At 51.7% G+C, this 25345-nt stretch overlaps 1 protein-coding gene across 1 annotated transcript; it reads left to right on the top strand.

Moving 5' to 3' along the window:
* Nucleotides 1-1335: 1335 nt before the first annotated feature.
* On the top strand, nt 1336-25319 carry MYH6 (myosin heavy chain 6). Its single transcript, XM_078448395.1, has 36 exons — nt 1336-1478; nt 1720-1876; nt 1962-1989; nt 2270-2381; nt 2652-2744; nt 3631-3694; nt 3915-4013; nt 4486-4589; nt 4677-4815; nt 6536-6804; nt 7070-7240; nt 8440-8749; nt 9422-9492; nt 9767-9854; nt 9944-10061; nt 10207-10330; nt 10603-10739; nt 12343-12598; nt 12735-12977; nt 13127-13303; nt 13591-13736; nt 13981-14071; nt 16337-16726; nt 17043-17169; nt 17268-17386; nt 17759-17955; nt 18504-18687; nt 18868-19033; nt 19144-19268; nt 20388-20696; nt 21001-21204; nt 22129-22254; nt 22458-22733; nt 23984-24079; nt 24788-24922; nt 25281-25319. Exons 1-36 carry the CDS (start codon nt 1401-1403, stop codon nt 25302-25304), a joined length of 5553 nt encoding a protein of 1850 aa, XP_078304521.1. The 5' UTR covers nt 1336-1400; the 3' UTR covers nt 25305-25319.
* The last annotated feature ends 26 nt before the right edge of the window (nt 25320-25345 follow it).

Below are 25345 nucleotides of genomic sequence, written 5' to 3'. Positions count from 1 at the left end.
GGAGATCCAAAGCCAGCAAGGGTGTAGGACACGCCCCCCCCCCCCCCCCCAGGGAGCCCAACATTTGAGTGAGAACTCTGACCTTTCTCAGATGGACCTGAGCAGATGTAACAGGGCACCATCCCAGGGATGCACATCCTTTGCCAGAGAGGATGCTGGGGCGGGAATGGGGGGACCTCTACTGGTTTTGGCCTCAGAGGGGTCCTGTAGATAAAGAAGACACAGACACAGCATCAAGTAAAGCTCCCTCTTGAATGTGTATCCCTCCCCTCTGTGCCTCAGTTTCCTCCACGGACCAACTCCCCCAAACCACAACCTCACCCAAACCAAGAGCAAAGTCTTAGGCCCAGAGGAACACAAAAAGTGGGAACTCTTTTTTTTTAATGTTTATTGATAGATCGATATAATTTATTGTCAAATTGGCTAACATACAGTGTGTACGGTGTGCTCTTGGTTTTGGGAGTAGATTCCCGTGGTTCATCAAAGAAGCAGGAACTCTTGAGCTGAACGCTCAGTCCCAGAGCTGGGGACTAGCACTCAGATGTCCACAGTCCCTGCTTCCTCAGGCCAGCCATGAGAATCGCCACTGGTCACCAGCAGCAGCTCAGAACCATTTGCCTTGAGACATGGTGACTGAATGTTGTGTCCCAACAAGGTGTGCTATGACAGCCCACAGCCTGCTGGGAGCTTTGACTCTGATCCCAGCCTTGCCACTGGCTATCCACCCTGCCAGTAAACCATTTAATTATTCTATTCACAGCTTCCTCCACTGTAAAAAAAAAAAAAAAAAGAAAAGAAAAGAAAACAATGCTAGAATGCCTACCTGCGGGATCTAATGACATTAGGGCATGCAAACTGGTGCCAATCAAACCACACTGATAGTGACCAATGCAGAGCAGGGAGGTGTAGGAAAGGTGGATGAGATGTTTTCCAGCAGGGCAAGGTTGACCCTGAGCAACTGACACCCTCAAGCACTGCCCCCAGGAGTCAGGTAAGGTGTGTGCACAGACAGGAGAGCTGCCAGCCCCGCCAAGTTTGCCCCTAGACGGTTGGAGCAGGGATGGAAAAGTGCTGCTCAAGGGCACAAGCTCTGGGGTCCTGGCAAGACACAGGGACTCTAGGACAGTACCTAGGATGGGAGGGAGAGTGAGCCGTAAGTTATGTGGGGAAAGAGTTGTGGGGGAGCTATGGGCACTGGTCAGAGAAGAGCTGGGAGATCGAGGCCAGGTTGTGGCCCATGTCCTGGGAGGAGGTAAGTGGGCGAGGCTGGCGAGTACACAATAGCAAGGGTTCTGGTAGGAGTGTGGTCATCCCTGTCCATGCACCTTCCCCAGACGGTGACCGTGAAGGAGGACCAGGTGTTGCAGCAGAACCCACCCAAGTTTGACAAGATCGAGGACATGGCCATGCTGACCTTCCTGCACGAGCCCGCTGTGCTCTTCAATCTCAAGGAGCGCTATGCAGCCTGGATGATCTACGTGAGTATACATGACAGGATGCCAGCCTTGGATAGAGGCCAAAGGAGGCCAGGGCAACTCTCTCAAGGATAGGGGTCAGAACTCGCCCATGGGGCCCAGCTCCCCTTTGCCCCCTTCCTACCCCTGGTAGCTGCAGGAAGAGAGGAGCCAGCTGGGATAAGCAAGAGACTCCCCTGCCTGTCACCATCTGCCCCAGGCTTACCACTTTAGCCCCTCATGTCTGCCCTCTCTCCTACTCCAGACCTACTCTGGCCTCTTCTGTGTCACCGTCAATCCCTACAAGTGGCTGCCTGTGTACAATGCGGAGGTGGTGGCTGCCTACCGGGGCAAGAAGAGGAGTGAGGCGCCACCCCACATCTTCTCCATCTCTGACAATGCCTACCAGTACATGCTGACAGGTGAGTCTAGCAGCCCTGACCTGTGCCCCCTCAGCCCTGTACCCCATGGACCTGACTCTGTTGCCTCTCTTCTTTCCTCTTCCAGATAGGGAGAACCAGTCCATCCTCATCACGTGAGCAAATGCCATCTACCCACACAGGGACTTGGGGAGGATCCAGGCTGATTCCTGGGGGTACAGAGGGGAGGAAAGTTTCAAGGTTGTGACTGTCAGGAGTGTGGGGAGCTGGGTTTTCAGAGGGGTGCCGGAGTGACCTACAATGATATGCAAACTCTGCAAGACCCCAGTGGAGGAGGTTAGATGGCCGGGATTCTGAGGGAGGAGGGTGCAGTGTTGAACTCTGAATGGAGCACAGAGGGGATCTTGGGTTCTGATGGGTCCCTGTTGCCTCCAGTGGAGAATCCGGTGCAGGGAAGACTGTGAACACAAAACGTGTCATCCAGTACTTTGCCAGCATTGCGGCCATAGGTGACCGTGGCAAGAAGGACAATGCCAATGCCAACAAGGTATGGAGAGGGCCACAGGCTCAGCAGAGGGGGCCTGTGGGCAGGCTGACCCAGGGGACCCCCAGCCTTGCCCTGGGGAACAGTGGGGACAGCACCACTAAGCCCAATGCTCAAGACCTTCCTGGCAGGAGACACACACTCTGATGTCCAAATATGGCCCTTTGGAGCCACAGGCCCACCTCCATTTCCTGGGACCAAAGCAGTCTCCTGCCCTCTCCACTGCTGGAGGTGGACGGAAGATAAACCCTTGAGGTTTTGCTGCTTTTGCAGGGCACCCTGGAAGACCAAATCATCCAGGCCAACCCCGCCCTGGAGGCCTTTGGCAACGCCAAGACAGTTCGGAATGACAACTCCTCCCGCTTCGTGAGTGCCCTTGATGACTGCCAACTGGCCGCATCTGGCCTTGACAGGAAAAGGGGGGCACTGTTTTCCTAACAGTCACTACACCCAATTGATCATCCTGTGTTTGGCTTTAGGTTACCAGCAAGTGTGTGTGTGTGTGTGTGTGTGTGTGTGTGTGTGTACACACACACACACACACACACACACCCCAAACCCTCCCCACTCAGTCTGCCTCCCTGAGCTCTGAGAACTCAAGAAAAGAGACCCAGAGTCACCATGGCTGTTTCATAGCCAAGTAATGGAGCTGATTTTTGTCACATTCTAGATTTTCCTAATGACTGTTTACAAAGCTCTTCCATATGGGAAGGGGGAAGAGAGCATAGGTGCTGGAGCTGATTTCCGAGTTTTCCACCTACCCAGAAAGTCTCCATGCCTAAGTCCCAGCTCCCTTATCTAAACTCCCTACCTCTAAACAGAGGTAGTGGGGCACCTGGGTGGCTCAGTCAGTTGAGTATACGACTTTGGCTCAGATCATGATCTCAAGGTTCATGAGTTTGAGCCCCACATTGGACTCTCTGCTGTGAGCACAGAGCCCACTTGGGATCCTCTGTTCCCCCTCTTTTGCCCCTCCCCCATCTCTCTCAAAAATAAATATTTTTTAAAAAAGAAACAAAGGTAGTAATATTTACCTTCATTCCCATGTTGTTGTTTCTGCTCAGAGATATTTGGTAATAGGGGAATAGGCATCCTTTTCTCTGTTTTCCTGATAGTAAATTGGGACACCAACTAAGTCATTAACATTTCCAGAACTATTCAGGGCTTTTTGGGTTGTGTTGAGGTCCAAGATCTCCATTCTGTCCCTTCTGGTCAGGTCAGTTCCCTCACTGTTTGTCCCATCCGCCCCCAGGGGAAATTCATCAGGATCCACTTTGGAGCCACTGGAAAGTTGGCTTCTGCAGACATAGAGACCTGTGAGTATGACAGGGAGCCCTGCCCACCTCTCTGTGTCCTCTATCTCTGCCTTCTTTCCCAGCTAGCTGGGCGACCCTATCTTAACATTCCTGCTGCATCTCCTTGCCTCTTCCCCTGCTTTCTCCATTTTGTTATAAGAGCCTTTCTTCCCTAATCTCCATCATTTTGTTGGATTGACTCTCTGTTCTTACCTGCCTTCCCCCCGTCTCCGCACTTCAGATCTCCTGGAGAAGTCTCGGGTGATCTTCCAGCTGAAGGCTGAGAGAAACTACCACATCTTCTACCAGATCCTGTCCAACAAGAAGCCAGAGTTGCTGGGTGAGCCCACCTGATGCCTCAATGCCCACATGGCCCTCCCCATACAGGGCAGGTACCCTCCTTCTCCTCACTTGCTCCTGCTCACCTCCCTCCTCCTTTGGTCTGCTCAGTGGCTTTCTCTTCCTCCCCCATCTCAGACCTGCCTGAGTCTCCTCTTGCTTCCTTTCCTACTTTTTCTTTGTCATATTTCTTCTCCTCCTCCTGGTCGGTTTCTTCCTTCTCCTCTTTGTGCCTGCCCTACTCCCAGGTATCATTCTCCCACTGTCCTCCCTCCCTGGGTCTCCTGTCTACCTTTACATGTCTTTTTGATTCTCTGCATGGTCCTTGCTGACTCTCCTCCTCTCTCCCTGCTCCCGGTCCTCTCCTCTATTATCCCTGCCCCACCCCCATGGTGTCCCTCTCCCAACCCCTCTCTCTCTGTCTCTATCCTCTTCCATCCCCTTGTCCCCTGCCCTGCTCCTTGCCTGGACAGATATGCTGCTGGTCACCAACAACCCCTACGACTACGCCTTCGTGTCTCAGGGAGAGGTGTCCGTGGCCTCCATCGATGACTCCGAGGAGCTCGTGGCCACGGATGTGAGTAAGGAGGCAGCGTGAAAGCTCCTGAGGGCTCCTGTACCACCCAATCCAACCACCCTCTTTGCCTCTCTTGCTCTTTCCCAGAGTGCCTTTGATGTGTTGGGCTTCACTCCTGAGGAGAAAGCCGGTGTCTACAAGCTTACAGGTGCCATCATGCACTACGGGAACATGAAGTTCAAGCAGAAGCAGCGGGAGGAGCAGGCTGAGCCAGATGGCACTGAAGGTGGGGCAGGGAAGGCAGGTGCTGTAAAGGCCTGAGGTGCTGGGCATTTACTTGTCATGAGGAGATAGTCCACTGGGAGCAGGGTCTCCCAAGCTGCATCCAAAAGTGGTATCTTTCAAAAATTCTTCAAGAGCTGACAACCTAATTTATTAAGACTATTAGGACCATAAAATAGAGAAAGTTAGAGGAAACCAGAAGTACGAGAAGTACATGGTTAGAGGGCAGCACCTTTTCCCAGAAGGAGGCTCTGCCCTCACCCTCACCCCATCCACCCCTACCAACAGGCTTTCTCCTTGTTAGAGCCTAGCCAGAGGCCACCCACTCTCCCCAGACAGGCCTGCTCCCTAGGGACCCTGAAGCTTGTAGGGTAGATGGATGGGGTGAGAGCCAGGGAGGGGCGGGGACATGGGGGAGGTGGGCAGACAGGGAGGTCCCCCACAATCTTGCCAACTCTTCAATCCCAACTATGAGTTGGGGATGCTTCCTCCTGGGCCCAAGACTCACCCAAGCTCAGGAAAGTGGACTCTGAGCTCTGTGCATCCTGATCATTAATGCGGTATGTATGCAAAGGGTTCCCAATCCTTGGGTGAGCCCTGTTCGGACTCTGTGCCATGTCCTGTTTGGGAGGCAAAGGCCAGGGGTCAAAATACAGCTTGACATCAACATGTCATACATTTCACTGGACCTCAGTTTCCTCCTTAGTGAAATGGAACAACAGTCCCTCCTAGCTCACTCCGGGACTACGGTAACATTTCATGGAGAAGGAGATAAGAGGTGTATAGGGCTAGACAAATGCCTAAGAACGTTCCTCTTAGCCTATCTTCAAGGACCACTTATCTGTGTCTATCCATATCAAAATGCCAAGCCTGGGTTTCATGACAGCATGTTACAAGCTACCATAAAACTCTTGAAATTAAATCAAATAAATTTCCTCTAAACAGAGATTGTATGTTGGGGGGGATGTAACACGTTGTTAGAAACCTTGATTTCCCAGCTGGTCAAGTTGGTCAACACATGGATTGGGGCACCTGGGTGGCTCAGTTTGTTAGGCATCTGACTTTGGCTCAGATCATGATCTCATGGTTTGTGAGTTTGAGTCTTGCATCGGGTGAGCTCCAGCTCAAGGTACTTCATGTTCCATGCTGACAGTGCAGAGCCTTCGTGGGATTCTCTCTCTCCTCCCTCCCCTCTCTCTGCCCCTCTCAGGATTCTCTCTCTCTCCCTCTCTCTCTGCCTCTCGCTCACTCACACCCCCTCTCAAAAATACATACATACATACATGTTAAAAACAAAACAAAGCAAAAACAAAAACAAACCCAAAAACCCCCACATGGATTAAGAGTAGAATGGGCCCAATCCTGGGATGGAAGAAAGGAGGCAGGGAGCAGCACATGTCTCTTCTGTCAACCACAGTGTCTGCCCTGGAGACATGAAGGGACAGTGAGGGCAAGGATGAGCTCACAGCTGTGCTGGTGAAGGGCCTCGCCCAGGGACACCCAATAGATGCAAAGACAGAGGCAAGAGGAATTGCTGGGTGGTGGGAAGTTCTGGACAGATGGAGAGGCCTGGGATGGGTGCCCCTGGCAAGACTTGTGCCCTTCCAGGCCTGGATTTGCAATTCTTTAGTGACAGGGGTCAGACTCAATGCTTCAGAAAAGCTCTGGGGCAGGGAAAGGAGGTCTGTGGAAAGTGCTTGCTTATTTATTTCCTTCCCCACCAGATGCCGACAAGTCTGCCTACCTCATGGGGCTGAACTCAGCTGACCTGCTCAAGGGGCTGTGCCACCCTCGGGTGAAAGTGGGCAATGAGTACGTCACCAAGGGGCAGAGCGTCCAGCAGGTGTACTATTCCATTGGGGCGCTGGCCAAGGCAGTGTACGAGAAGATGTTCAACTGGATGGTGACACGGATCAATGCCACCCTGGAGACCAAGCAGCCACGCCAATACTTCATAGGGGTCCTGGACATCGCCGGCTTCGAGATCTTCGATGTGAGTTGGGGGAGCCTGGGTGTGGGGAGAACAGTAACTCACTCATTCGCACCTGTGACCATCATGGCCAGGAGTGGGAAAGGCGGTGGGGCTCAGCGGTGATAAACACATTATCCTGTCTTCCAGTGGGGGCTCCCTCTCCCTGGCCTGACAGAGGAGGGGTCCGGCCACACTCCTAACTGGGCTGGGGCACAGGCCTGGGCTGACCCCACTGTCCTCTCAGACCTCTGCCTGCCTGACCCGCTCCACCCCTGCCCCCCCGCAGTTCAACAGCTTTGAGCAGCTGTGCATCAACTTCACCAACGAGAAGCTGCAGCAGTTCTTCAACCACCACATGTTCGTGCTGGAGCAGGAGGAGTACAAGAAGGAAGGCATCGAGTGGGAGTTCATCGACTTTGGCATGGACCTGCAGGCCTGCATCGACCTCATCGAGAAGGTGCTGCCTCCATCTTGCCACCTGTGTGTGTCACCTTCCCCTGTCATCCCAGACAGAGTGGCAGTACTATCCCTTCTACAACCAGGATACTGGAGTCCCCAGAATCCCAAGCCTCTCTCAGACCCAGCTTCTACCCACTGTAAAGTCATGGGCATACAGAGGATGAGCCCTTTTCTTCTCTCCCCAGGACCTAAGAACTTGTCCTGCATGGTGGTCACCTCCCAGAGTCCTAAGAAGGAGATTTAGTGAGGAGAGGACTCTTGGTCCTTCTGACTTCCATGAGAAGCATCATTCATGGAAAGATCCTAGGCTGAAACTGGAGACATTTGGTTTTCCCTCCTCTTCCTGATAGCAGAGAATAAGCCTGTTTCAGCCCCTCTTGTCTATAGACTCAGAAGAGACAAGGATGTGAGGTGTGAGGCTCCCAGTGCTGGCTTGTTCTCAGTGTGCCTTTGCACTTTGTTGATACAGACCAGAGCTTGGAATAACTACCCTCACCCAGCCAGCCATTGCCCTTCAGAAAATGCGAGCTTACCAGAAGCTTTGGGTGGTTATCCAGGGTGCTGCTCTTCCAGAAGCCTCAGAATTGCCTGAAATTATATGCGAAAGAGAAACAGAAAGAGAGAGAGAGAGAGAGAGAGAGAGAGAGAGAGAGAGAGAGAGAATGAACATGCCTTTTTCCAGGGAGACATCTTTAGTTTAATCAAATTCTCATTACAATTCCTGCCCCAAGAAAAGTCAAGAATTACCATCCTTTTTGAAGAGCAGGATGTTGTACAGAATCTGGATCCCTCTAACCATCCCTTGAAGAACTGTTACCCGTCATATAGACAGGGTTCTGGCCTGTCCCTTAGTCTGGCACCTCTGACACATACATACTCCTTGCCCTGGGGCAAGGAGTCTTACAAGAAGAAGGGACTTGCTGCAAGGCCTTGGGACCTTGCAGGACAACTGGGAGCACAGGGCTCTTTGTTAGGTCCACTGGGGCAAAAAGAGGTTATGTAGGCCAGAATAGAATTGGATTTAGGTTGATTCCAAGAATATTAGGTTCCTATACTGTGACAGAAGGTGCTAGCACAGAGTTTCTGTAGCCTGCCCGCTATACTGGGCTGTAGTCTTTCCTCTGGTAGGGTGTGGGACTCTGGAATCTTGGGAGTGCATGCAATGATGCTCTCTCTGCTTCCTCCCCTTGCTCTCAGCCCATGGGCATCATGTCTATCCTGGAGGAGGAGTGCATGTTCCCCAAGGCCACTGACATGACCTTCAAGGCCAAGCTGTATGACAACCACCTGGGCAAGTCCAACAATTTCCAGAAGCCACGCAATGTCAAGGGGAAGCAGGAAGCTCACTTCTCCCTGATCCACTATGCTGGCACTGTGGACTACAACATCCTGGGCTGGCTGGAGAAGAACAAAGACCCACTCAACGAGACAGTGGTGGGCTTGTACCAGAAGTCCTCCCTCAAGCTCATGGCCACACTCTTCTCCTCATATGCTTCTGCTGATGTTGGTAAGAGGGCAGCCCCTGTATTGGGCCAGAGCAATTCTTAAGTTGTGAGGGGCCAGGGTCTCACTGCTTCAAACCATGTGACCATAGAGGCAGAAGGGAGCCTGCTTTCCAGTCACAGGATGGGGGTCAGGAGATACCACAGGCATCCATCTGTACCTGATCTCTGAAAGTGCCATTTTCCACTTTGTGCTATGGATATTGGTGTACATGTCTTGTGTCTCCTCAAGACTGTGAGCAACTGGAGGCCAGTGAGGGTGTCATGCATCCCTGCACCAGGCCCAGCATAGAGTCATGCCTGTAGGAGGATCACTGAACATCTGGTAGAACAAGTGAGTGTCCCGTTCAGAGAAGGAAAAGAGAGGGTGTGGACTGGAATGAGGAGGATGAACTATGAGAAGGAAGGTAGACCATGGAAAGATGTAAGCATGAAGGGCGGAGTTAGAAGGTGGGAGAAAAGCACTGGTATTATTTCAGCATATACCATGTAGCAAGCAAACTTATCTAATCTTCATCACATCTTTTAGAGGCAGTTACCATTCTCCTCCTGGAAAACCTAAGACATGGAGAATCACTTTGTGAAGTCACATGGCTAGTGAGGGGCAGAACCCTGCCCCTGCCAAAGGGTTCCTCCACTTTCAGGCTCTGGCTTCTCATCTCTTTTCTTGTTATTAGGGGACAGCAGCAAAGGCAAAGGAGGGAAGAAAAAAGGCTCATCCTTTCAGACAGTGTCAGCCCTCCACCGGGTAAGAAGGACACAGAGATGCCAAGAGGCCCATGGTGGGCAGGCCCAGCCCTTTGGCTGTCACCCTAACCTGATGCTCTGAGTTTGGGAATGAAAGAAGTTAGAGTTATGTGGTCATTTTGGGCATGGGAGTTCTACACAAGCCTGAATTCACATCATAAATTATATGTTAACTCTCTGTCCCTTGGAGAGTTCTGGAGACAAGCTGTCAGGGGCTCGGGGACCAAAAAGATGGTTCTTGTGGCTTCTGAGTCCCCACTCTCATCCACCCCCAGGAGAATCTGAATAAGCTTATGACCAACCTGAGGACCACCCACCCTCACTTTGTGCGCTGCATCATCCCCAATGAAAGGAAGGCTCCGGGTGAGCGATGTGTAAGGGTCTAATCTAGAGAGGGTACCTGGCATCCACTTGCCTTGAGGTTGACCCTTTCTCCTCTTTTCCTGCTGCAGGGGTGATGGACAATCCCCTGGTCATGCACCAGCTGCGCTGTAACGGTGTGCTGGAGGGTATCCGCATCTGCAGGAAGGGCTTCCCCAACCGCATCCTCTATGGAGATTTCCGGCAGAGGTGGATACAGGGTGCCCTGGAGCTGAGGAAACAGGGGGAAACTGGGAAGACCTGGTGGGGAGGGGAGTCCACAGGTGGCCCTGAATGCTGTGGGCAGAGCAGGTCAGCACAGAACGTGGGTGACTTGGGGCACCTCCCTCTCCAGGTATCGCATCCTGAACCCAACGGCCATCCCTGAGGGCCAATTCATTGACAGCAGGAAAGGGGCAGAGAAGCTGCTGGGTTCCCTGGACATTGACCACAACCAGTACAAGTTCGGCCACACCAAGGTGGGTCTAAAGCCCCACAGCGTGGAGTTGCAGGACGCCCAGCCATGTTAAGCGGAGCAGCTAGGAGTTTAGAAGGCAGGCCTCTGAATCCTGGCTTCCTGAATCAACCCAAGGGCTGGAACCCAGGCTTCCTTTCTGTCTTCTTTTTCATATTTCACTCTGAGGTCTAGGATATATGGGTGATGGATCCCCTAGGAGCTCAGTCAGCACCTCCCACCTACTTCCTCCACCCTAGCTACCCTTCTCTGAGGATGTGGCTCTCTTGCCCACAGGTGTTCTTCAAGGCGGGGCTGCTGGGTCTGCTGGAGGAGATGCGGGACGAGAGGCTGAGCCGCATCATCACCCGCATCCAAGCACAAGCCCGGGGCCAGCTCATGCGCATTGAGTTCAAGAAGATCGTGGAACGCAGGTGAGGTGAAGGAAAGGGAAAGGCTCTCCCAGAGATATAAGAGGCAAACAAGCAGTGCTAATTGGTGTGGGTCAGATGACCTGAGTTCAAATTCTGGCTTCACCACTCACTAGCTGGCTTGAGCAAGTGACTTTACCATTCTGGGTCTCATTTTGAATTCTTTGAAAAAAAAAAAAAAAGAAAATTCTTCATAAGCAAATGCAAATTAAGCTTCAATGAGATACCATTTAAAAACACTAGATTGACAAAAATCAAGAAGTCTGTAAATTAGTGCAACCTCCCTGAAAAAACAATGTATTATTTCTTAAAGATGGACTATTGTGGGGCACCTGGGTGGCTCAGTTGGTTAAGTGTCTGGCTGTTGATTTCAGCTCAGGTTATGATCTCAGTTTCGTGGATTCAAGCCCCACATCATGCTCTGCGCTGACCACGCAGAGTCTGCCTGGGATTCTCCCTCTGTCTCTGCCCTTCTCCCCCACCCCCTGCTCACACTCTCTCTGTCTCTCTCAAAATAAATAAATAAACGTTTAAAAATATTTAAAAAAAACAAATATAAAGATGGGCAATTGTAAGGGCACATGGCTGGCTCAGTTGGTAGAGCATGCGGCTCTTGATCTCGGGGTTGTGAGTTTGAGTCCTGTGTTGGGTATAGCATCACTTAAAAAAAAAAAAAAGATGGACTATTGCATACCTTCCAATTCCACTTCTAAGTGCATTCCCACAGAAACTCCTGCACATGTACAACATGAGACAAAAAAAGAATATAGCATCATTGACGAGCAGCAAAGATTTGGAAACAACTCCAATTTTCATCCCCGGGGGAACGGGTAAATAGTAGAATAGTTGTTCAGTGGAATATTATAAAGCAATGAAAGGAGGGACTTACAACTACATGGTACAATGTGTATGAGCCTCAAAAGCATATTGTTGAGTGAACAAAAGCAAGTCACAGAAGGATACATACAGTGTAATGCAATTTTTATAAAACTCAGAGATAACAAAAAACAGTAACATATTGTTTAAAGACACATACGCATTGAGTTAAAGTATGTTTTGAGAAAGTAAGGAAATGAAAAACACAAGATTCAGGATAGTGGCTACTTCTGGTGGGGGGACCAGGAAAGAGGATGGAGAGAAGCACACAGGTTGAATCAACACTGATAATGGCTCTAGTTGTTGTTTGAACAATTGATAGGTTCATGGTTCGTGATTTTATTTCATGCTTCATAATTTACATATATGCTATAGATATTCTTACCTGTGAAATACAAGTTTTAACATATTTGCAGTTCTTATGGGATTAAAAACACTGAACTTAGTAGACATTCTGAGTGGCATAGCTTTCATTACTACTAGTGCCCCAGAAGGGAAGATATAAACTGTCCTCTGGTTGAATTGTTCAATTAATAAATATTTATTGAGTAACTCCATGATCAGTGAGGTAATGTTGGAGTGGGGTTGTATATCAAGGCGCAAGACAGGGCTCCAGCCCTCTGGTGCCTACAAACTTGCTTAGATGGGCTGGGAGCCAACTGCAGTCGGTCCCATGTTTGGGAAGTGCTCTTTCTGAATGCTCTTTCCCACCTCCATGTTTCCTTCCAAGGGATGCCCTATTGGTAATCCAGTGGAACATTCGGGCCTTCATGGGGGTCAAGAACTGGCCCTGGATGAAGCTCTACTTCAAGATCAAGCCACTGCTGAAGAGCGCAGAGACAGAGAAGGAGATGGCCACCATGAAGGAGGAGTTTGGGCGCATCAAAGAGGCACTGGAGAAGTCAGAGGCTCGCCGCAAGGAGCTGGAGGAGAAGATGGTGTCCCTGCTGCAGGAGAAGAATGACCTCCAGCTCCAAGTGCAGGCGGTAAAGCCACGCAATTATCTCTTCATGCCTCCCCCTTTATTCCCCTGGATTATAGCCCATCTCATCCCCAGGGACTGAGGTCCTGTGTCTCTTCTCTCTTTAATCACCAGTTCTGCTCTCCTTCCTCATCTCCCAGGAACAAGATAACCTCAATGATGCAGAGGAGCGCTGTGACCAGCTGATCAAGAACAAGATCCAGCTGGAGGCCAAGGTGAAGGAGATGACAGAGAGGCTGGAGGATGAGGAGGAGATGAATGCAGAGCTCACTGCCAAGAAGCGCAAGCTGGAAGATGAGTGCTCTGAGCTCAAGAAGGACATTGATGACCTGGAGCTGACGCTGGCCAAGGTGGAGAAGGAGAAGCATGCAACAGAGAACAAGGTGAGGGCAGCTCCTTCTGGCTCCAGCCCAGGTCTCCTCAGGATTCCCAAACCACAAGGTGGTCCTGGTCCTTGGCATTGGACATCCCCATAGACATCTCCAGGCTGGTGACCTGTGACCCTAAAGGGGATGGGGGTCTTGGTTGGCAGGTGAAGAACCTGACAGAGGAAATGGCTGGGCTAGATGAGATCATCGCCAAGCTGACCAAGGAAAAGAAGGCTCTGCAGGAGGCCCACCAGCAAGCCCTAGATGACCTTCAGGCTGAGGAGGACAAGGCCAACACACTGACTAAGTCTAAGGTCAAACTGGAGCAGCAGGTGGATGATGTGAGTAGTAAGAGCCATGCTCTGTCTCTCTCAGGTCAGGATTTTGCAGGCAACATCAATGGCCAAGGAGTTCCTGGTACTTAGAGCTAACCTCTATGACCCCTGAAGCCTCTTTGCCCTCTGCAATTCCTCACTAGACTAGGACTCAGAATTTTTTGTGCTTGCAGGGATTTCTCTGCTAGTTTGACCTCCAATCCCGCTGGACTTTGACTTTAGAAGAGAGCAGAAGAGCATGTACTGTGGATCTCATGTTTTCTATACCTTGTTTATTTTCTTCTCTCCACCAGCTGGAGGGATCCCTGGAGCAGGAGAAGAAGGTTCGTATGGACCTGGAGCGAGCAAAGCGGAAGCTAGAGGGTGACCTGAAGCTGACCCAGGAAAGCATCATGGACCTGGAGAATGACAAGCAGCAGCTTGAAGAAAAACTCAAGAAGTAGGAGCCTGGGGTGTCCCAGAGGGGCAAATGGAGGTGTCTGGCCTGAGGGTTAGAGCACAGGATGCCACAACCCCACTGGCCATGACTGTCCCGGGCACAGTGTGAATGAGGAAGTCAAACAGCACTCCCTCATTCACCCTCTGCACCAGTGGGGAGGGGACTTGTCCTAGCATGCCAGGCAAGAGAAGAGAATGGGCACAGAGGACGGAAGACCACCTGTCACCCCTCCCTTCTCCTCCAGGAAGGAGTTTGACATTAATCAGCAGAACAGTAAGATTGAGGATGAGCAGGCACTGGCCCTTCAGCTGCAGAAGAAACTGAAGGAAAACCAGGTGAAGTTCTTCCTGGTGCAGCCAAATGCGGAGCTCAGTGGTGAGGCAGCTGAGGCTGCAAGAGCTCTGTAGGGTTCCAGACAGCATCTACAACTCCAGGCGGCCTTGGAGACACCATGCCCCCTGACTTGGCACTTGGGAACACCAGCCTTCCCCCATTAGAGCAATGAGTCTTATTTCAGCAGGCCTATTTTGGGAGGCAAACAAGCCTACTAAAAGGGCTCTCTTGATGAGCTGTGCCCTGTCTCATGGGTTTTTTTCCTCCAGCACAAATGACAGGGTTCAAGTCTCCTCTTACTCTCTTCTGGTACTTCTTCCCTCTACATGGAGGTGAGGAGGGCCTTCATGGAGCACCTTCCTATGGAGTGCTCTGATCATACTCTTCCCAGGTACTGACCCTATGGTATTCAGTCAACTCCTACAACCCTGAGCAATTCACTTCCCCTTGCTGAGTCTCAGATTCTCTTCTCACCTGTGAAATGAGATAATAGCACCTGCCTTACAGAAGGCCAGAGGAGATAATGTTTATAAAACCACTTAGACAGCTAGCAGTCAGCCTGCCACTAGCTAGAAGGTGTTCTTTTATTTTCTCCATGGCCTTCTCATCCCTCTGCAGGAGGAGATTAAATTAACAGCCATAGCCACCCTTACTTTTAGTGCACCCTGAATTTTAACGTGCTTTTAGTCCTGTGTTTGTCAGAAGAGCCCTGGAAGCAAGGCAGACAGGTACTGCGATCCCATTTTATAGCTACAGAAACTGCATGGCCAGGTCTGGACATAGTGGCCACAAAGACAGCAGGCACTCAACTATTACAGGCAAGGCCTTATCCTCTGATTTTCTGGTCACACTGTGGCTATTGGAGAGCATTGAACTCCCCTCAGCATTCGGGGCCCATGGTCCAGGCTACAAGTGATACATGAACACAATTCCACTCATTTGGGGAGCTGCTCAGGGGCTAGCCTGCCTTCAGTGATAATTTACCCTTCCATTTTCTTGGATGCCCCTCTCAGTTATAGCCAGAATATTAGGACATTCTCCAGGTTCTTCTATTTGGGTCTAGGCAAACTCTTTGGCCCTTAGGCCCAGAACAACAGTGCTATTATCCTCACCAGGTCTTGGCTGTAGGCTGAGGCCCTCCTTCTTCCTGCCCAAGCTCTTGCACATAGTCCTACCTTCCTCATCTTGAGAGCAGAGGCATGGTGGCCCTCTCTCTCCTGCTCCCAGGGCCCACCCACAGACATTCCATTAACACTGTCCTCAACCACAGATTCAGGGATTCCACTGACTGATACTCCCTTTTGCTCCTGGCTGGTCAGGGAACAGATCAAAATGAAAGATGGGACATTCTCCCAATTTAGTCAAGGCCAAGGAAAAGGCCAGAAAAATGAGGTAGGGGCATGATGATGAAAAGGCCAACTTTCTAGCACTCATCTGGCCTGGAAAGGAACAACAAAAGTAGAACCCACCCTAGACATAAATAAGGCAACCCCTGGAGAGTGAGGAGTATAGTTGACTGGACTTCGTGGTGAACCTGGAAGATTACAAACATTAAAAAAAATTTTTTTTAATGTTTATTTTTGAGAGAGAGAGAAAAAGAGAGAGAGAGAGAGAGAGAGAAAGCGTAAGTGGGAGAAAGGCAGAGAGAGAGGGAGACACAGAATCGGAAGCAGGCTCCAGGCTCCAGAGCTGTCAGTGCAGAGTCCGATGTGGGGCTTTAACTCACGAACCGTGAGATCATGACCTGAGCTGAGGTCAGATGCTCAACTGACTGAGCCACCCAGGAGCCCGGATTATAAACACTTTGATTGTTTTAAGGCATATTATTGCAACTGTTTGTAAGATACAAGCACCAGCTTTCCTGCCTTATGTTTAGCAGAGCAGAGTCTAGTGAATCTGTGGAATCTTTGAGATTCAGGATCTCACAGGAGCTCCAAATCCCCATCTGAACACAGATTCTCTGGATTCAGGGCTGCAGATTCTCAGACTGAGTCTAAATGTCTCTAGGAAGTGCTTTGAGGATTCAGCTTCAACCAAATTGATATTGATGGTCTGTGCATCACAGAATGTCTAGCAGCACCCCTGGCCTCTACCCACTAGATGGCAAGTCATGACAAGCAAAAATGTCTACACACATTGCCAACTATCCCCCATGGCACAAAACTTTCCCTAGTTGAGAACCATTGCTCTGGAGAGACCTGCATGTTCTAGAGCCCTGGGGTGGGGTCTGCAGGCGGTGGGTCTGAGCTTTCTGTGTCCCGGCCCAGGCTCGCATCGAGGAGCTGGAGGAGGAGCTGGAGGCCGAGCGCACCGCCAGGGCCAAGGTGGAGAAGCTGCGCTCAGACCTGTCCCGGGAGCTGGAGGAGATCAGCGAGCGGCTGGAAGAGGCCGGCGGGGCCACGTCCGTGCAGATCGAGATGAACAAGAAGCGCGAGGCCGAGTTCCAGAAGATGAGGCGGGACCTGGAGGAGGCCACGCTGCAGCACGAGGCCACGGCGGCGGCCCTGCGCAAGAAGCACGCCGACAGCGTGGCCGAGCTGGGCGAGCAGATCGACAACCTGCAGCGTGTGAAGCAGAAGCTGGAGAAGGAGAAGAGTGAGTTCAAGCTGGAGCTGGATGATGTCACCTCCAACATGGAGCAGATCATCAAGGCCAAGGTGGGCTGCCCTCTCACCCTTCTTGCCCCCTTCTCTGTCTCAGTGGCCTTCCTTCCACTGTCTCTGCCCTGTCTTCTCATCGTCACCCCTTCATCACCTCTTGGTCTCTGTCTTGCTCTCTCCCTCACCCTCCCTCCCTCTGCCCACAGCTCTTCACCATCTCTCCTTTAGTTCATGTACCCTTTTCAGACTGTTCCTGTCAGCACCTCTCTTTTTCACCCCGCTGATCCCTGTGCTCTCCCCACCTTGGCCTTCCCATCCTTTCTCTGGTCCACCCAGCCCCTTTCCATGACAAGTTGTCCCTTACTGCCTGAAGGCAAACCTGGAGAAGGTGTCCCGGACACTGGAGGACCAGGCCAATGAGTACCGTGCAAAGCTGGAAGAGACCCAACGCTCCCTCAATGACCTCACCACCCAGCGAGCTAAGCTGCAGACTGAAAATGGTGGGTGCCCCTCACCAGCCCTGCGCCTTCCTGAGGGTCAGGTACTAGTTGCCCCCTTCCGTAGCCCACAAATTCATCCCTCTTATTCCCACCTCCAGGGGAGCTGTCTCGGCAGCTGGATGAGAAGGAGGCACTGATCTCCCAGCTGACCCGAGGCAAGCTCTCCTATACCCAGCAGCTGGAGGACCTCAAGAGGCAGCTGGAGGAGGAGGGCAAGGTGAGGCGCAGCTAGGGACAGTGAGACAGGCTTGATGGCAATGCTGGACAATTAACATCAAGACCAGGATTAGGGGTCTAGAGACTGGAGAGAATCCTCTGTGGTGGAAAGAGCCCCAATCTAGCTTCCTCTACACTCCAGCTAAGCCACACCTCAACATCATCAAATGCCTCTTTCCTCATTTGTAAGGGGGTGGGGTGGGCAAACTGGGAGGCTACTCCAAGATGCTGAGATTCCACACCAGCCCTCACTCTAATTGAGGCTGGGCTTGTTTGAAGTCCATAGATATGAAAAGGATCTAGAGAATGATGGTGGTGGGGCATTCCCTCCTCCCTTCCTCGGATGAGCCTGTCAGTGCCCACCTCTCCCCAGGCAAAGAACGCCCTGGCCCATGCACTGCAGTCAGCCCGACATGACTGTGACCTGCTGCGGGAGCAGTATGAGGAGGAGACGGAGGCCAAGGCTGAGTTGCAGCGCGTCCTGTCCAAGGCCAACTCAGAGGTGGCCCAATGGAGGACCAAGTACGAGACAGATGCCATCCAGAGGACTGAAGAGCTCGAAGAGGCCAAGTGAGTTCGGGGCAGTCCCCCACCCAATTCTAAGAGAGGAAGGAGCAAGACAGGCAGAGTGGGCATGGGAAGGAGATCTGAGGAGGGTGGAAGAAGCATGGGGGCTAACAGAGATGGTTGAAAGGGAGCCTGGATCTTGTGTTCTGAGTGAACCTGGCTGGCCCTGACTCACTTCCTGTGACGCATGAGCTTTTGGCTCGGGTTATACCTGACGCTCACGTATAAGACGAGCAAAAAGCTTGTTGGTCAGAGGAGCTTCCATCGATCAGCCTGGTATGGGGAGGGGTGGGGGTTGTCACCCAGAGGTCACTGCATGTAGGGAAGACATTCTGTCCTAGGCACTCGCAGGCTTAGGTTGCTCGAGGCTAGGGACGCAGGGCCTAAAGGGCTGTTCAGGGTCCCAAGGTATTGTGGGGAGGAGGATTGGGTCACCCTGGTCTGGGGAGGAGGTGGTTCCAAGGTCCCACTGTTCCCAGGTAGAATCACACACATACACACACACACACACACACACACACACACACACACACACTAACTGCCCCGGGCAGGAAGAAGCTGGCCCAGCGGCTGCAGGATGCCGAGGAGGCCGTGGAGGCCGTCAACGCCAAGTGCTCATCCCTGGAGAAGACCAAGCACCGGCTGCAGAATGAGATCGAGGACCTGATGGTGGATGTGGAGCGCTCCAATGCAGCCGCCGCAGCCCTGGACAAGAAGCAGAGGAATTTCGACAAGGTGGGCCCAAGCTGGGGGCCGCAGCCAGGGGCGGAGCAGGGAGGCCAACGTCACCGTGAAGACTGGGACCTCCTCCTTGAGGGCAGGGGAGGAGGCTGAGCCCAGCCCAGGGACCTGGGCAGGCCCTGGAGCGGGGCTGGGGCGGGGCTGGGGGCCACGCAGTGAGCCAGGTCCCCACAGATCCTGGCCGAGTGGAAGCAGAAGTATGAGGAGTCGCAGTCAGAGCTGGAGTCCTCGCAGAAGGAGGCGCGCTCTCTCAGCACAGAGCTCTTCAAGCTCAAGAATGCCTACGAGGAGTCCCTGGAGCACCTGGAGACCTTCAAGCGGGAGAACAAGAACCTTCAGGGTGCGCTGAGGCCTGAGAGACCACGGAGGGGCGGGGGAGGGGGAGACAGGGAGGGCCACACTGGGCAGGGAAAACTCAGGCTTTGGGCTTTCTGGCCCTCTGACCCCCAGAGGAGATCTCTGACCTGACTGAGCAGCTGGGAGAAGGAGGGAAGAATGCACATGAGCTGGAGAAGGTCCGCAAGCAGCTAGAAGTGGAGAAGTTGGAGCTGCAGTCGGCCCTGGAGGAGGCAGAAGTGAGAGGCTGTCTCTGCCCACACCCTTACCTCATACCCTCTCTTACCTACCCTGTCTTGTTTCTGACTCCCCACTCTCCTTCACCTGGGGGTGGCGCTGACCCCAAGACAAAAGTTATTAGCTCCTTTTTTAGTCTACCTACTATCTGGTACCCATGACTACCTCCAAAGCCAAGGTCTGCCCCAAGAAAATCATCCCAGTCTGATTATAAGTCATAAGGTTATGTTTCCTATCATGTCTATAAAGTGGTTATCATAATAACCCCTCAGACATTAAGTGGGCTTCAGAGTCAAACAGATCTGAATGTGAAATTTGGCTTCAGAACCTCCACTGTGTCATTGGGCCAGTTTCTTAACCTCTCTGTACCTTCTTTTACTTATCTCTAATGGAATTAATTGTACATACCTAATAAGATGTTATGCGTTATTACTAAGATTAAATGAGGTAACAAACTTAAGCACTTAATATATATTTGCTATTATTACTATTCATTTTTAAGAACCTAGGGAAAGTCCTGAGTTAGGGGGTTTCTAACATTTTTCACTAAAGGGTAAGTGACCCAGGAAACAAAGATAAAGTTTGGAATATGTGGTCATAAAAATCTCCCACTTTTCTTTTTACATTTATTTATTTTTGAGAGACAGAGAGAGACAGAGCGTGAGCAAGGGAGGGGCAGAGAGACAGAATCAGAAGCAGGCTCCAGGCTCTAAGCTGTCAACACAGAGCCCGACCCGGGGCTCGAACCCACAAACCATAAGATCATGACCTGAGCTGAAGTCGGACACTTAACCGACTGAGCCACCCAGGCGCCCCGAAAAATCTCCCACTTTTCTATGATGTTTAGAGGGTCAGGATTACGCAGTGTTGGTACTAGAGTGTTTTGGCGATTGCGAGGGTCAAACCCTTTCCTTGACAGAGGAAACCCAGAGCATCCTGCACTTCCTCTGCCAGGGCACCCTGGTGGTCTGGGATGCAGGTCTCACCTGCATCTTTTCCCAGGCCTTCCTCTCCAGAGGCCGTAGTCCTGGCTGATACCCTGCATACTTTTGGCCTCCCTCCCCACCTTGCCCTGTGCCCTGACTGTCTGCCTTGGACCCTCTCTCCCCACCTTCTTCCAGGCCTCCCTGGAGCATGAGGAGGGCAAGATCCTCCGGGCCCAGCTGGAGTTCAACCAGATCAAGGCAGAGATCGAGCGGAAGCTGGCAGAGAAGGACGAGGAGATGGAGCAGGCCAAGCGCAACCACCTGCGGGTGGTGGACTCGCTGCAGACCTCCCTGGATGCAGAGACACGCAGCCGCAACGAGGCCCTGCGGGTGAAGAAGAAGATGGAGGGCGACCTCAATGAGATGGAGATCCAGCTAAGCCAGGCCAACAGGACAGCCTCAGAGGCCCAGAAGCACCTGAAGATTGCCCAGGCCCATCTGAAGGTAAAAGAGGTTGGGACGCTCAGAAGGGAGCTGCCCACAGGTATGATGAGGGCCCTGGGCTGACACATATGAGAAAGTGGGAGCCATCCACCTCCTGGGCTTGGAGGCTTGAGGAAAGAAAAGCGACCAGATCCTAAGCATGTCCTGGACCAGTCCAGCTTCCAGGCCTAGAAAATAGATGAGGGGATGTGCCCCTTTGCCCTCTACTAGACCGAGGGTTTGAACATGGCATAGGGTGTGTCAGACCCCAAATAGGAAGCCTTGATGGGATGGGTGCAGGTCTCTCACATGCTTTCCCCCGCAGGACACCCAGATCCAGCTGGACGACGCAGTCCGTGCCAACGACGACCTGAAGGAGAACATCGCCATCGTGGAGCGGCGTAACAACCTGCTGCAGGCTGAGCTGGAGGAGCTGCGGGCCGTGGTGGAGCAGACGGAGCGGTCTCGGAAGCTGGCGGAGCAGGAGCTGATCGAGACCAGTGAGCGGGTGCAGCTGCTGCATTCCCAGGTGAGGAGGTCAGGGGCCGTGTGGACAAACCTGCTGAGTGGCAGAGGCCGGGACACCACAGAAGCTTCTGAACCAGATGCTCTGAGTGAGTATGTCCAACCAGAATGGCAAATTGCTTCATCTGTTGGGCCATCTCTCATCTGTCAGTCATGGCTGTCGGAATCACTACCTTGAGAAGAGGGCCTACACTTAAAAGCTAATGGGGTCGTGATTGGTTGGCGAGATCCACCAAAGTCACAAATCTGGGAGCGGTGAAATGCGTGCTGTCATCTGACATCCCTGATCTGGAGGACAGCCCCCAGATTCCTCTGTAGAGGGAGATGTGGGGCATTTAACGAAGTACAAGTGCATCTACTTGTAAGCCAAATTCTCAACGGAACACCATTTTTCTGCAGTCCCATACACAGTGATGTCAGCTCTTCTCTGCAATGAGTTTTCAGTTTTCGTGTCCATCTTACTGCAGGGTCCTGTGGGCCTTTTTGCTGTAATCTAGTATGTGTGGGAATGATATCATCCACTGACTCCACCCCCTCTTCATTACTCTACTATATTCTTTCTGCAACTGTAATCATTTCCAGGATATTGTCCTGGTAAAAAGTTGTTCCCATTTTCCCTGCAATATTTTCATGCTCCTGAATAGACACATTATGAAAGATGTCAGGAGAAGAATTGCAGACCTTTCGCTGCTTGAAGTCTTTCTTCAGAGCTGAGTAATTTTAGATAAACCTCAAGAACATATCTGTTTTCATAAGAAAAGGGAAAGCTGATACAAAACATGGAATACACAATAACAAAGGATACAAGGAATAAATAAAAACAAGACTTTAAAAAAAATGACTGGCTTTAATTTTCTGTGGATACAGGTGTAGAATCAAATAACAAAGTATCTACTTGATAGTTTTCTCTACGTGTACGTGTATCTAGAACACCAGCCTCATCAACCAAAAGAAAAAGATGGAGTCAGACCTGTCCCAGCTTCATACTGAAGTGGAGGAGGCCGTGCAGGAGTGCAGGAACGCCGAGGAGAAGGCCAAGAAGGCCATCACGGATGTGAGTGACTGCTCCCCTTCCTGTCCCCGCTAAAGACATGGGGCCCTGGGTCCAGGCCAGGCCACTGTGCCGTGGCAAGTTGACTCTGTAGCTGCGTGAGTCTGAGGGCCTCGGGAAACAAACGCCACGATGGGAAAAAGGTGATCCTCAAGGGACAAGAGGCCCCGGGCCTCTGTTCTTTTACACGTGTCTCCCGTCCCCAGGCTGCCATGATGGCAGAGGAGCTGAAGAAGGAGCAGGACACCAGCGCCCACCTGGAGCGCATGAAGAAGAACATGGAGCAGACCATCAAGGACCTGCAGCACAGGCTGGATGAGGCCGAGCAGATCGCCCTCAAGGGCGGCAAGAAGCAGCTGCAGAAGCTGGAGGCCCGGGTGCGGGAGCTGGAGAATGAGCTGGAGGCCGAGCAGAAGCGCAACGCGGAGTCGGTCAAGGGCATGAGGAAGAGTGAGCGTCGCATCAAGGAGCTGACCTACCAGGTGTGGGCGTGGGAGCTGCTCTAGGGGGCAGTTGAGAGCGAATGAGAAAGTGCTTCTCTAGTCCCACCTCCCAACCCACACAGGCCCCACGCACATGCACTTTCCAGGAATGCCACCCGACCCCCCGGAACCCATGTCTTGAGAAGCTATCTTTAGATTAATTTTCTTTCACATTCCCTGGAGTCAATTTGTCTTGAGTCCATGATTTTTCCTAGTGAATGCAGAACCTACCTCTACTTCCTGAAAATCTTTTAACCAGCAATTTCCTCAGGATTTTTTTTTAATAACCTAAAGTGCTACCATTAAGGCTTTAGCACAGTCCAAGGAACGCTTCTACTGGCCTGAAAGGGAGGGACATAGTGTAGCACTTTAGGGTTAAAAGTCAGAGTTGGGAAAAGACTCAGATCTTCCAAGGAGTTTCTGGAACAACAGATAGAAGGCCTTAGATAAAGAAGATCCCAAAATGTTCTAAGACCTGCATCTGCATAGCTCAGAGCTTTTGCCCTTGACCTGTTGTTTTCACAGTGTGCCTGGGAAGGAAGGACAGAGAAATGGGGTATTGATTCATTTAGTTGGATATGAGAGGCACAAGAAGGAGACACAGCTATAGAACTGCAGATGTACTGCAATCCTAAGGGCAAGTGGTATCCTAACACATGCAATGATGTGGAGATAGGAATGATCAGGTGACAGTGATCCTGTACAGTGCCCAAATCTGACCCAGTATATATATATATATGATATATATATATATATATATATATATATATATATATATATATATGATATATATATATATATATATATATATATCATATATATATATATGATAGGTCAGAATGGTCTGGACTATGATAATACCCTTTGTTCTGGGTTCCTCATTAGTCCTCTCAGCTCACTCTAAAACCACTGGCCAGGAGCATCTACAGTGCTCCAGGTTGGAACTGACACAGCCCCGATGTCTCCATGTTATCAGATGAAAGAATTCTGTTTGGTTCTGGGCCCCTTCCCCCACTTCCAACTTTAGCGCTACAGCCTTCTTTGCCTTTTAGATCTGGACCGAGGACCTTGCTGTGGCCCTTTGACCTATAAGTAGCAACAGAGGTAGAATCCCCCACCCCCTCATTGACCTGGCCCATGGGAGGGAGAGGCAACTAAGGCCTAGGGAGGAAAGTGATGTATTGAGGGAGGGAACAATGATTCCACTTGCTCCTCCTCTCAATTGGCTTCTCCCATCCATCCACCCCCAGACGGAGGAGGACAAGAAGAACCTGCTGCGGCTACAGGACCTGGTGGACAAGCTGCAACTGAAGGTCAAGGCCTACAAGCGCCAGGCAGAGGAGGCAGTGAGTTCATTGTTTTCTCCACTCTCTGTCAACATACCTCTCATGTGTGAGAATTGACAGGTGTCCGCCTCAGCATGGGGACTGGACGTTCCATGTGCTCTGGGTGCTCAGAGCTATGTCAGGCACCCTGAGCAAACAAAAGCAATGCTTTTGGGTCAAATAGACCCAGGACCTGCCTACAAACTGCTTATAATCCATACACCAGTAGGCCCAAGAGAAAGCAGTGCCACTGCTAAGCAGGCCAGGGGGCCAGACAGTGCTGAAGGCTGGAAGGTGGCTATGGAATTGGGCCCAGAGAAGGACCTGACCATAGAGCAGTGGGGAGGACTCCGGGTGGGCAGCAAAGTGTGCAAATAAGGTGTTAATGCTCACATGTGTGCAGGAACCCTGCGGTTGGGAGCATCTATCAGAGTTCTGGTTGAGCAGGTGCAGTGAGGCTGGGTTCTGAAAGGAACCAGACCAGACAGTATCTAATGCATCTTGGGCAGTGGGTGGCCATGAAGGATTCTGAATTCTGGGCAAGTTGAAGAGGATGCCAAGCCAGGAGCAGGATATCCTTGGCAAAGCTGGTAGGGGAACATAGTTGGGGGTGAGAACACCAAGCCCCTAGCTCAGGGACAGGGAGTCCCTCAGATTGGGATGCTCAGTATTTCCAACCCCCGCTGCCTCTCACTTCATCCTCCCCCGCCCTAACCCCCACCCCTGCAGGAGGAGCAGGCCAATACCAACCTGTCCAAGTTCCGCAAGGTGCAGCACGAGCTGGATGAAGCAGAGGAGCGGGCGGACATCGCCGAGTCCCAGGTCAACAAGCTGCGGGCCAAGAGCCGCGACATCGGCGCCAAGGTGGGTCCCTCCTCTGGGCCCCACTAGTCACCCCATGTCAACACACCCGCCAATATCAGTGCCCCTCAGAGTGGGCACTCCTTACCCTACAGTGTGACAGACCTGGGGGTCCCACAGCTCCCATGCCTGAGAATCCCCTTCCTACTCAGAGTGGCCCGTACAGACTGGCACCTCTGAAGAAAGCCCAGTTCTGCCCCCTAAACTACAAAGACCCGCAAATGAGAACCAAAATCCCTGAGGCCAGAACCTCTCCCCCTAAAGGCATCCCCTTTAGGCCCCTAAAAGCCCTAGAGATTCTTCCCCACACCCTTCCTCCCTCTTGCCAGCTGCCCCCTCACACCTTTTATTCCTTTCTCAGCAAAAACTGCATGATGAGGAGTGACACTGCCTCTGGAACTTCATTCTTGCCAACCTGTAATAAAG

Source organism: Panthera onca, chromosome B3, assembly GCF_046562875.1.
Source record: "Panthera onca isolate mPanOnc1 chromosome B3, mPanOnc1 haplotype 2, whole genome shotgun sequence".
In the NCBI taxonomy this organism is placed as follows: Eukaryota; Metazoa; Chordata; class Mammalia; order Carnivora; family Felidae; genus Panthera; species Panthera onca.
The sequence above is the reverse complement of the archived record's forward strand: the minus strand, read 5'-3'. Positions and strand labels throughout refer to the sequence as shown.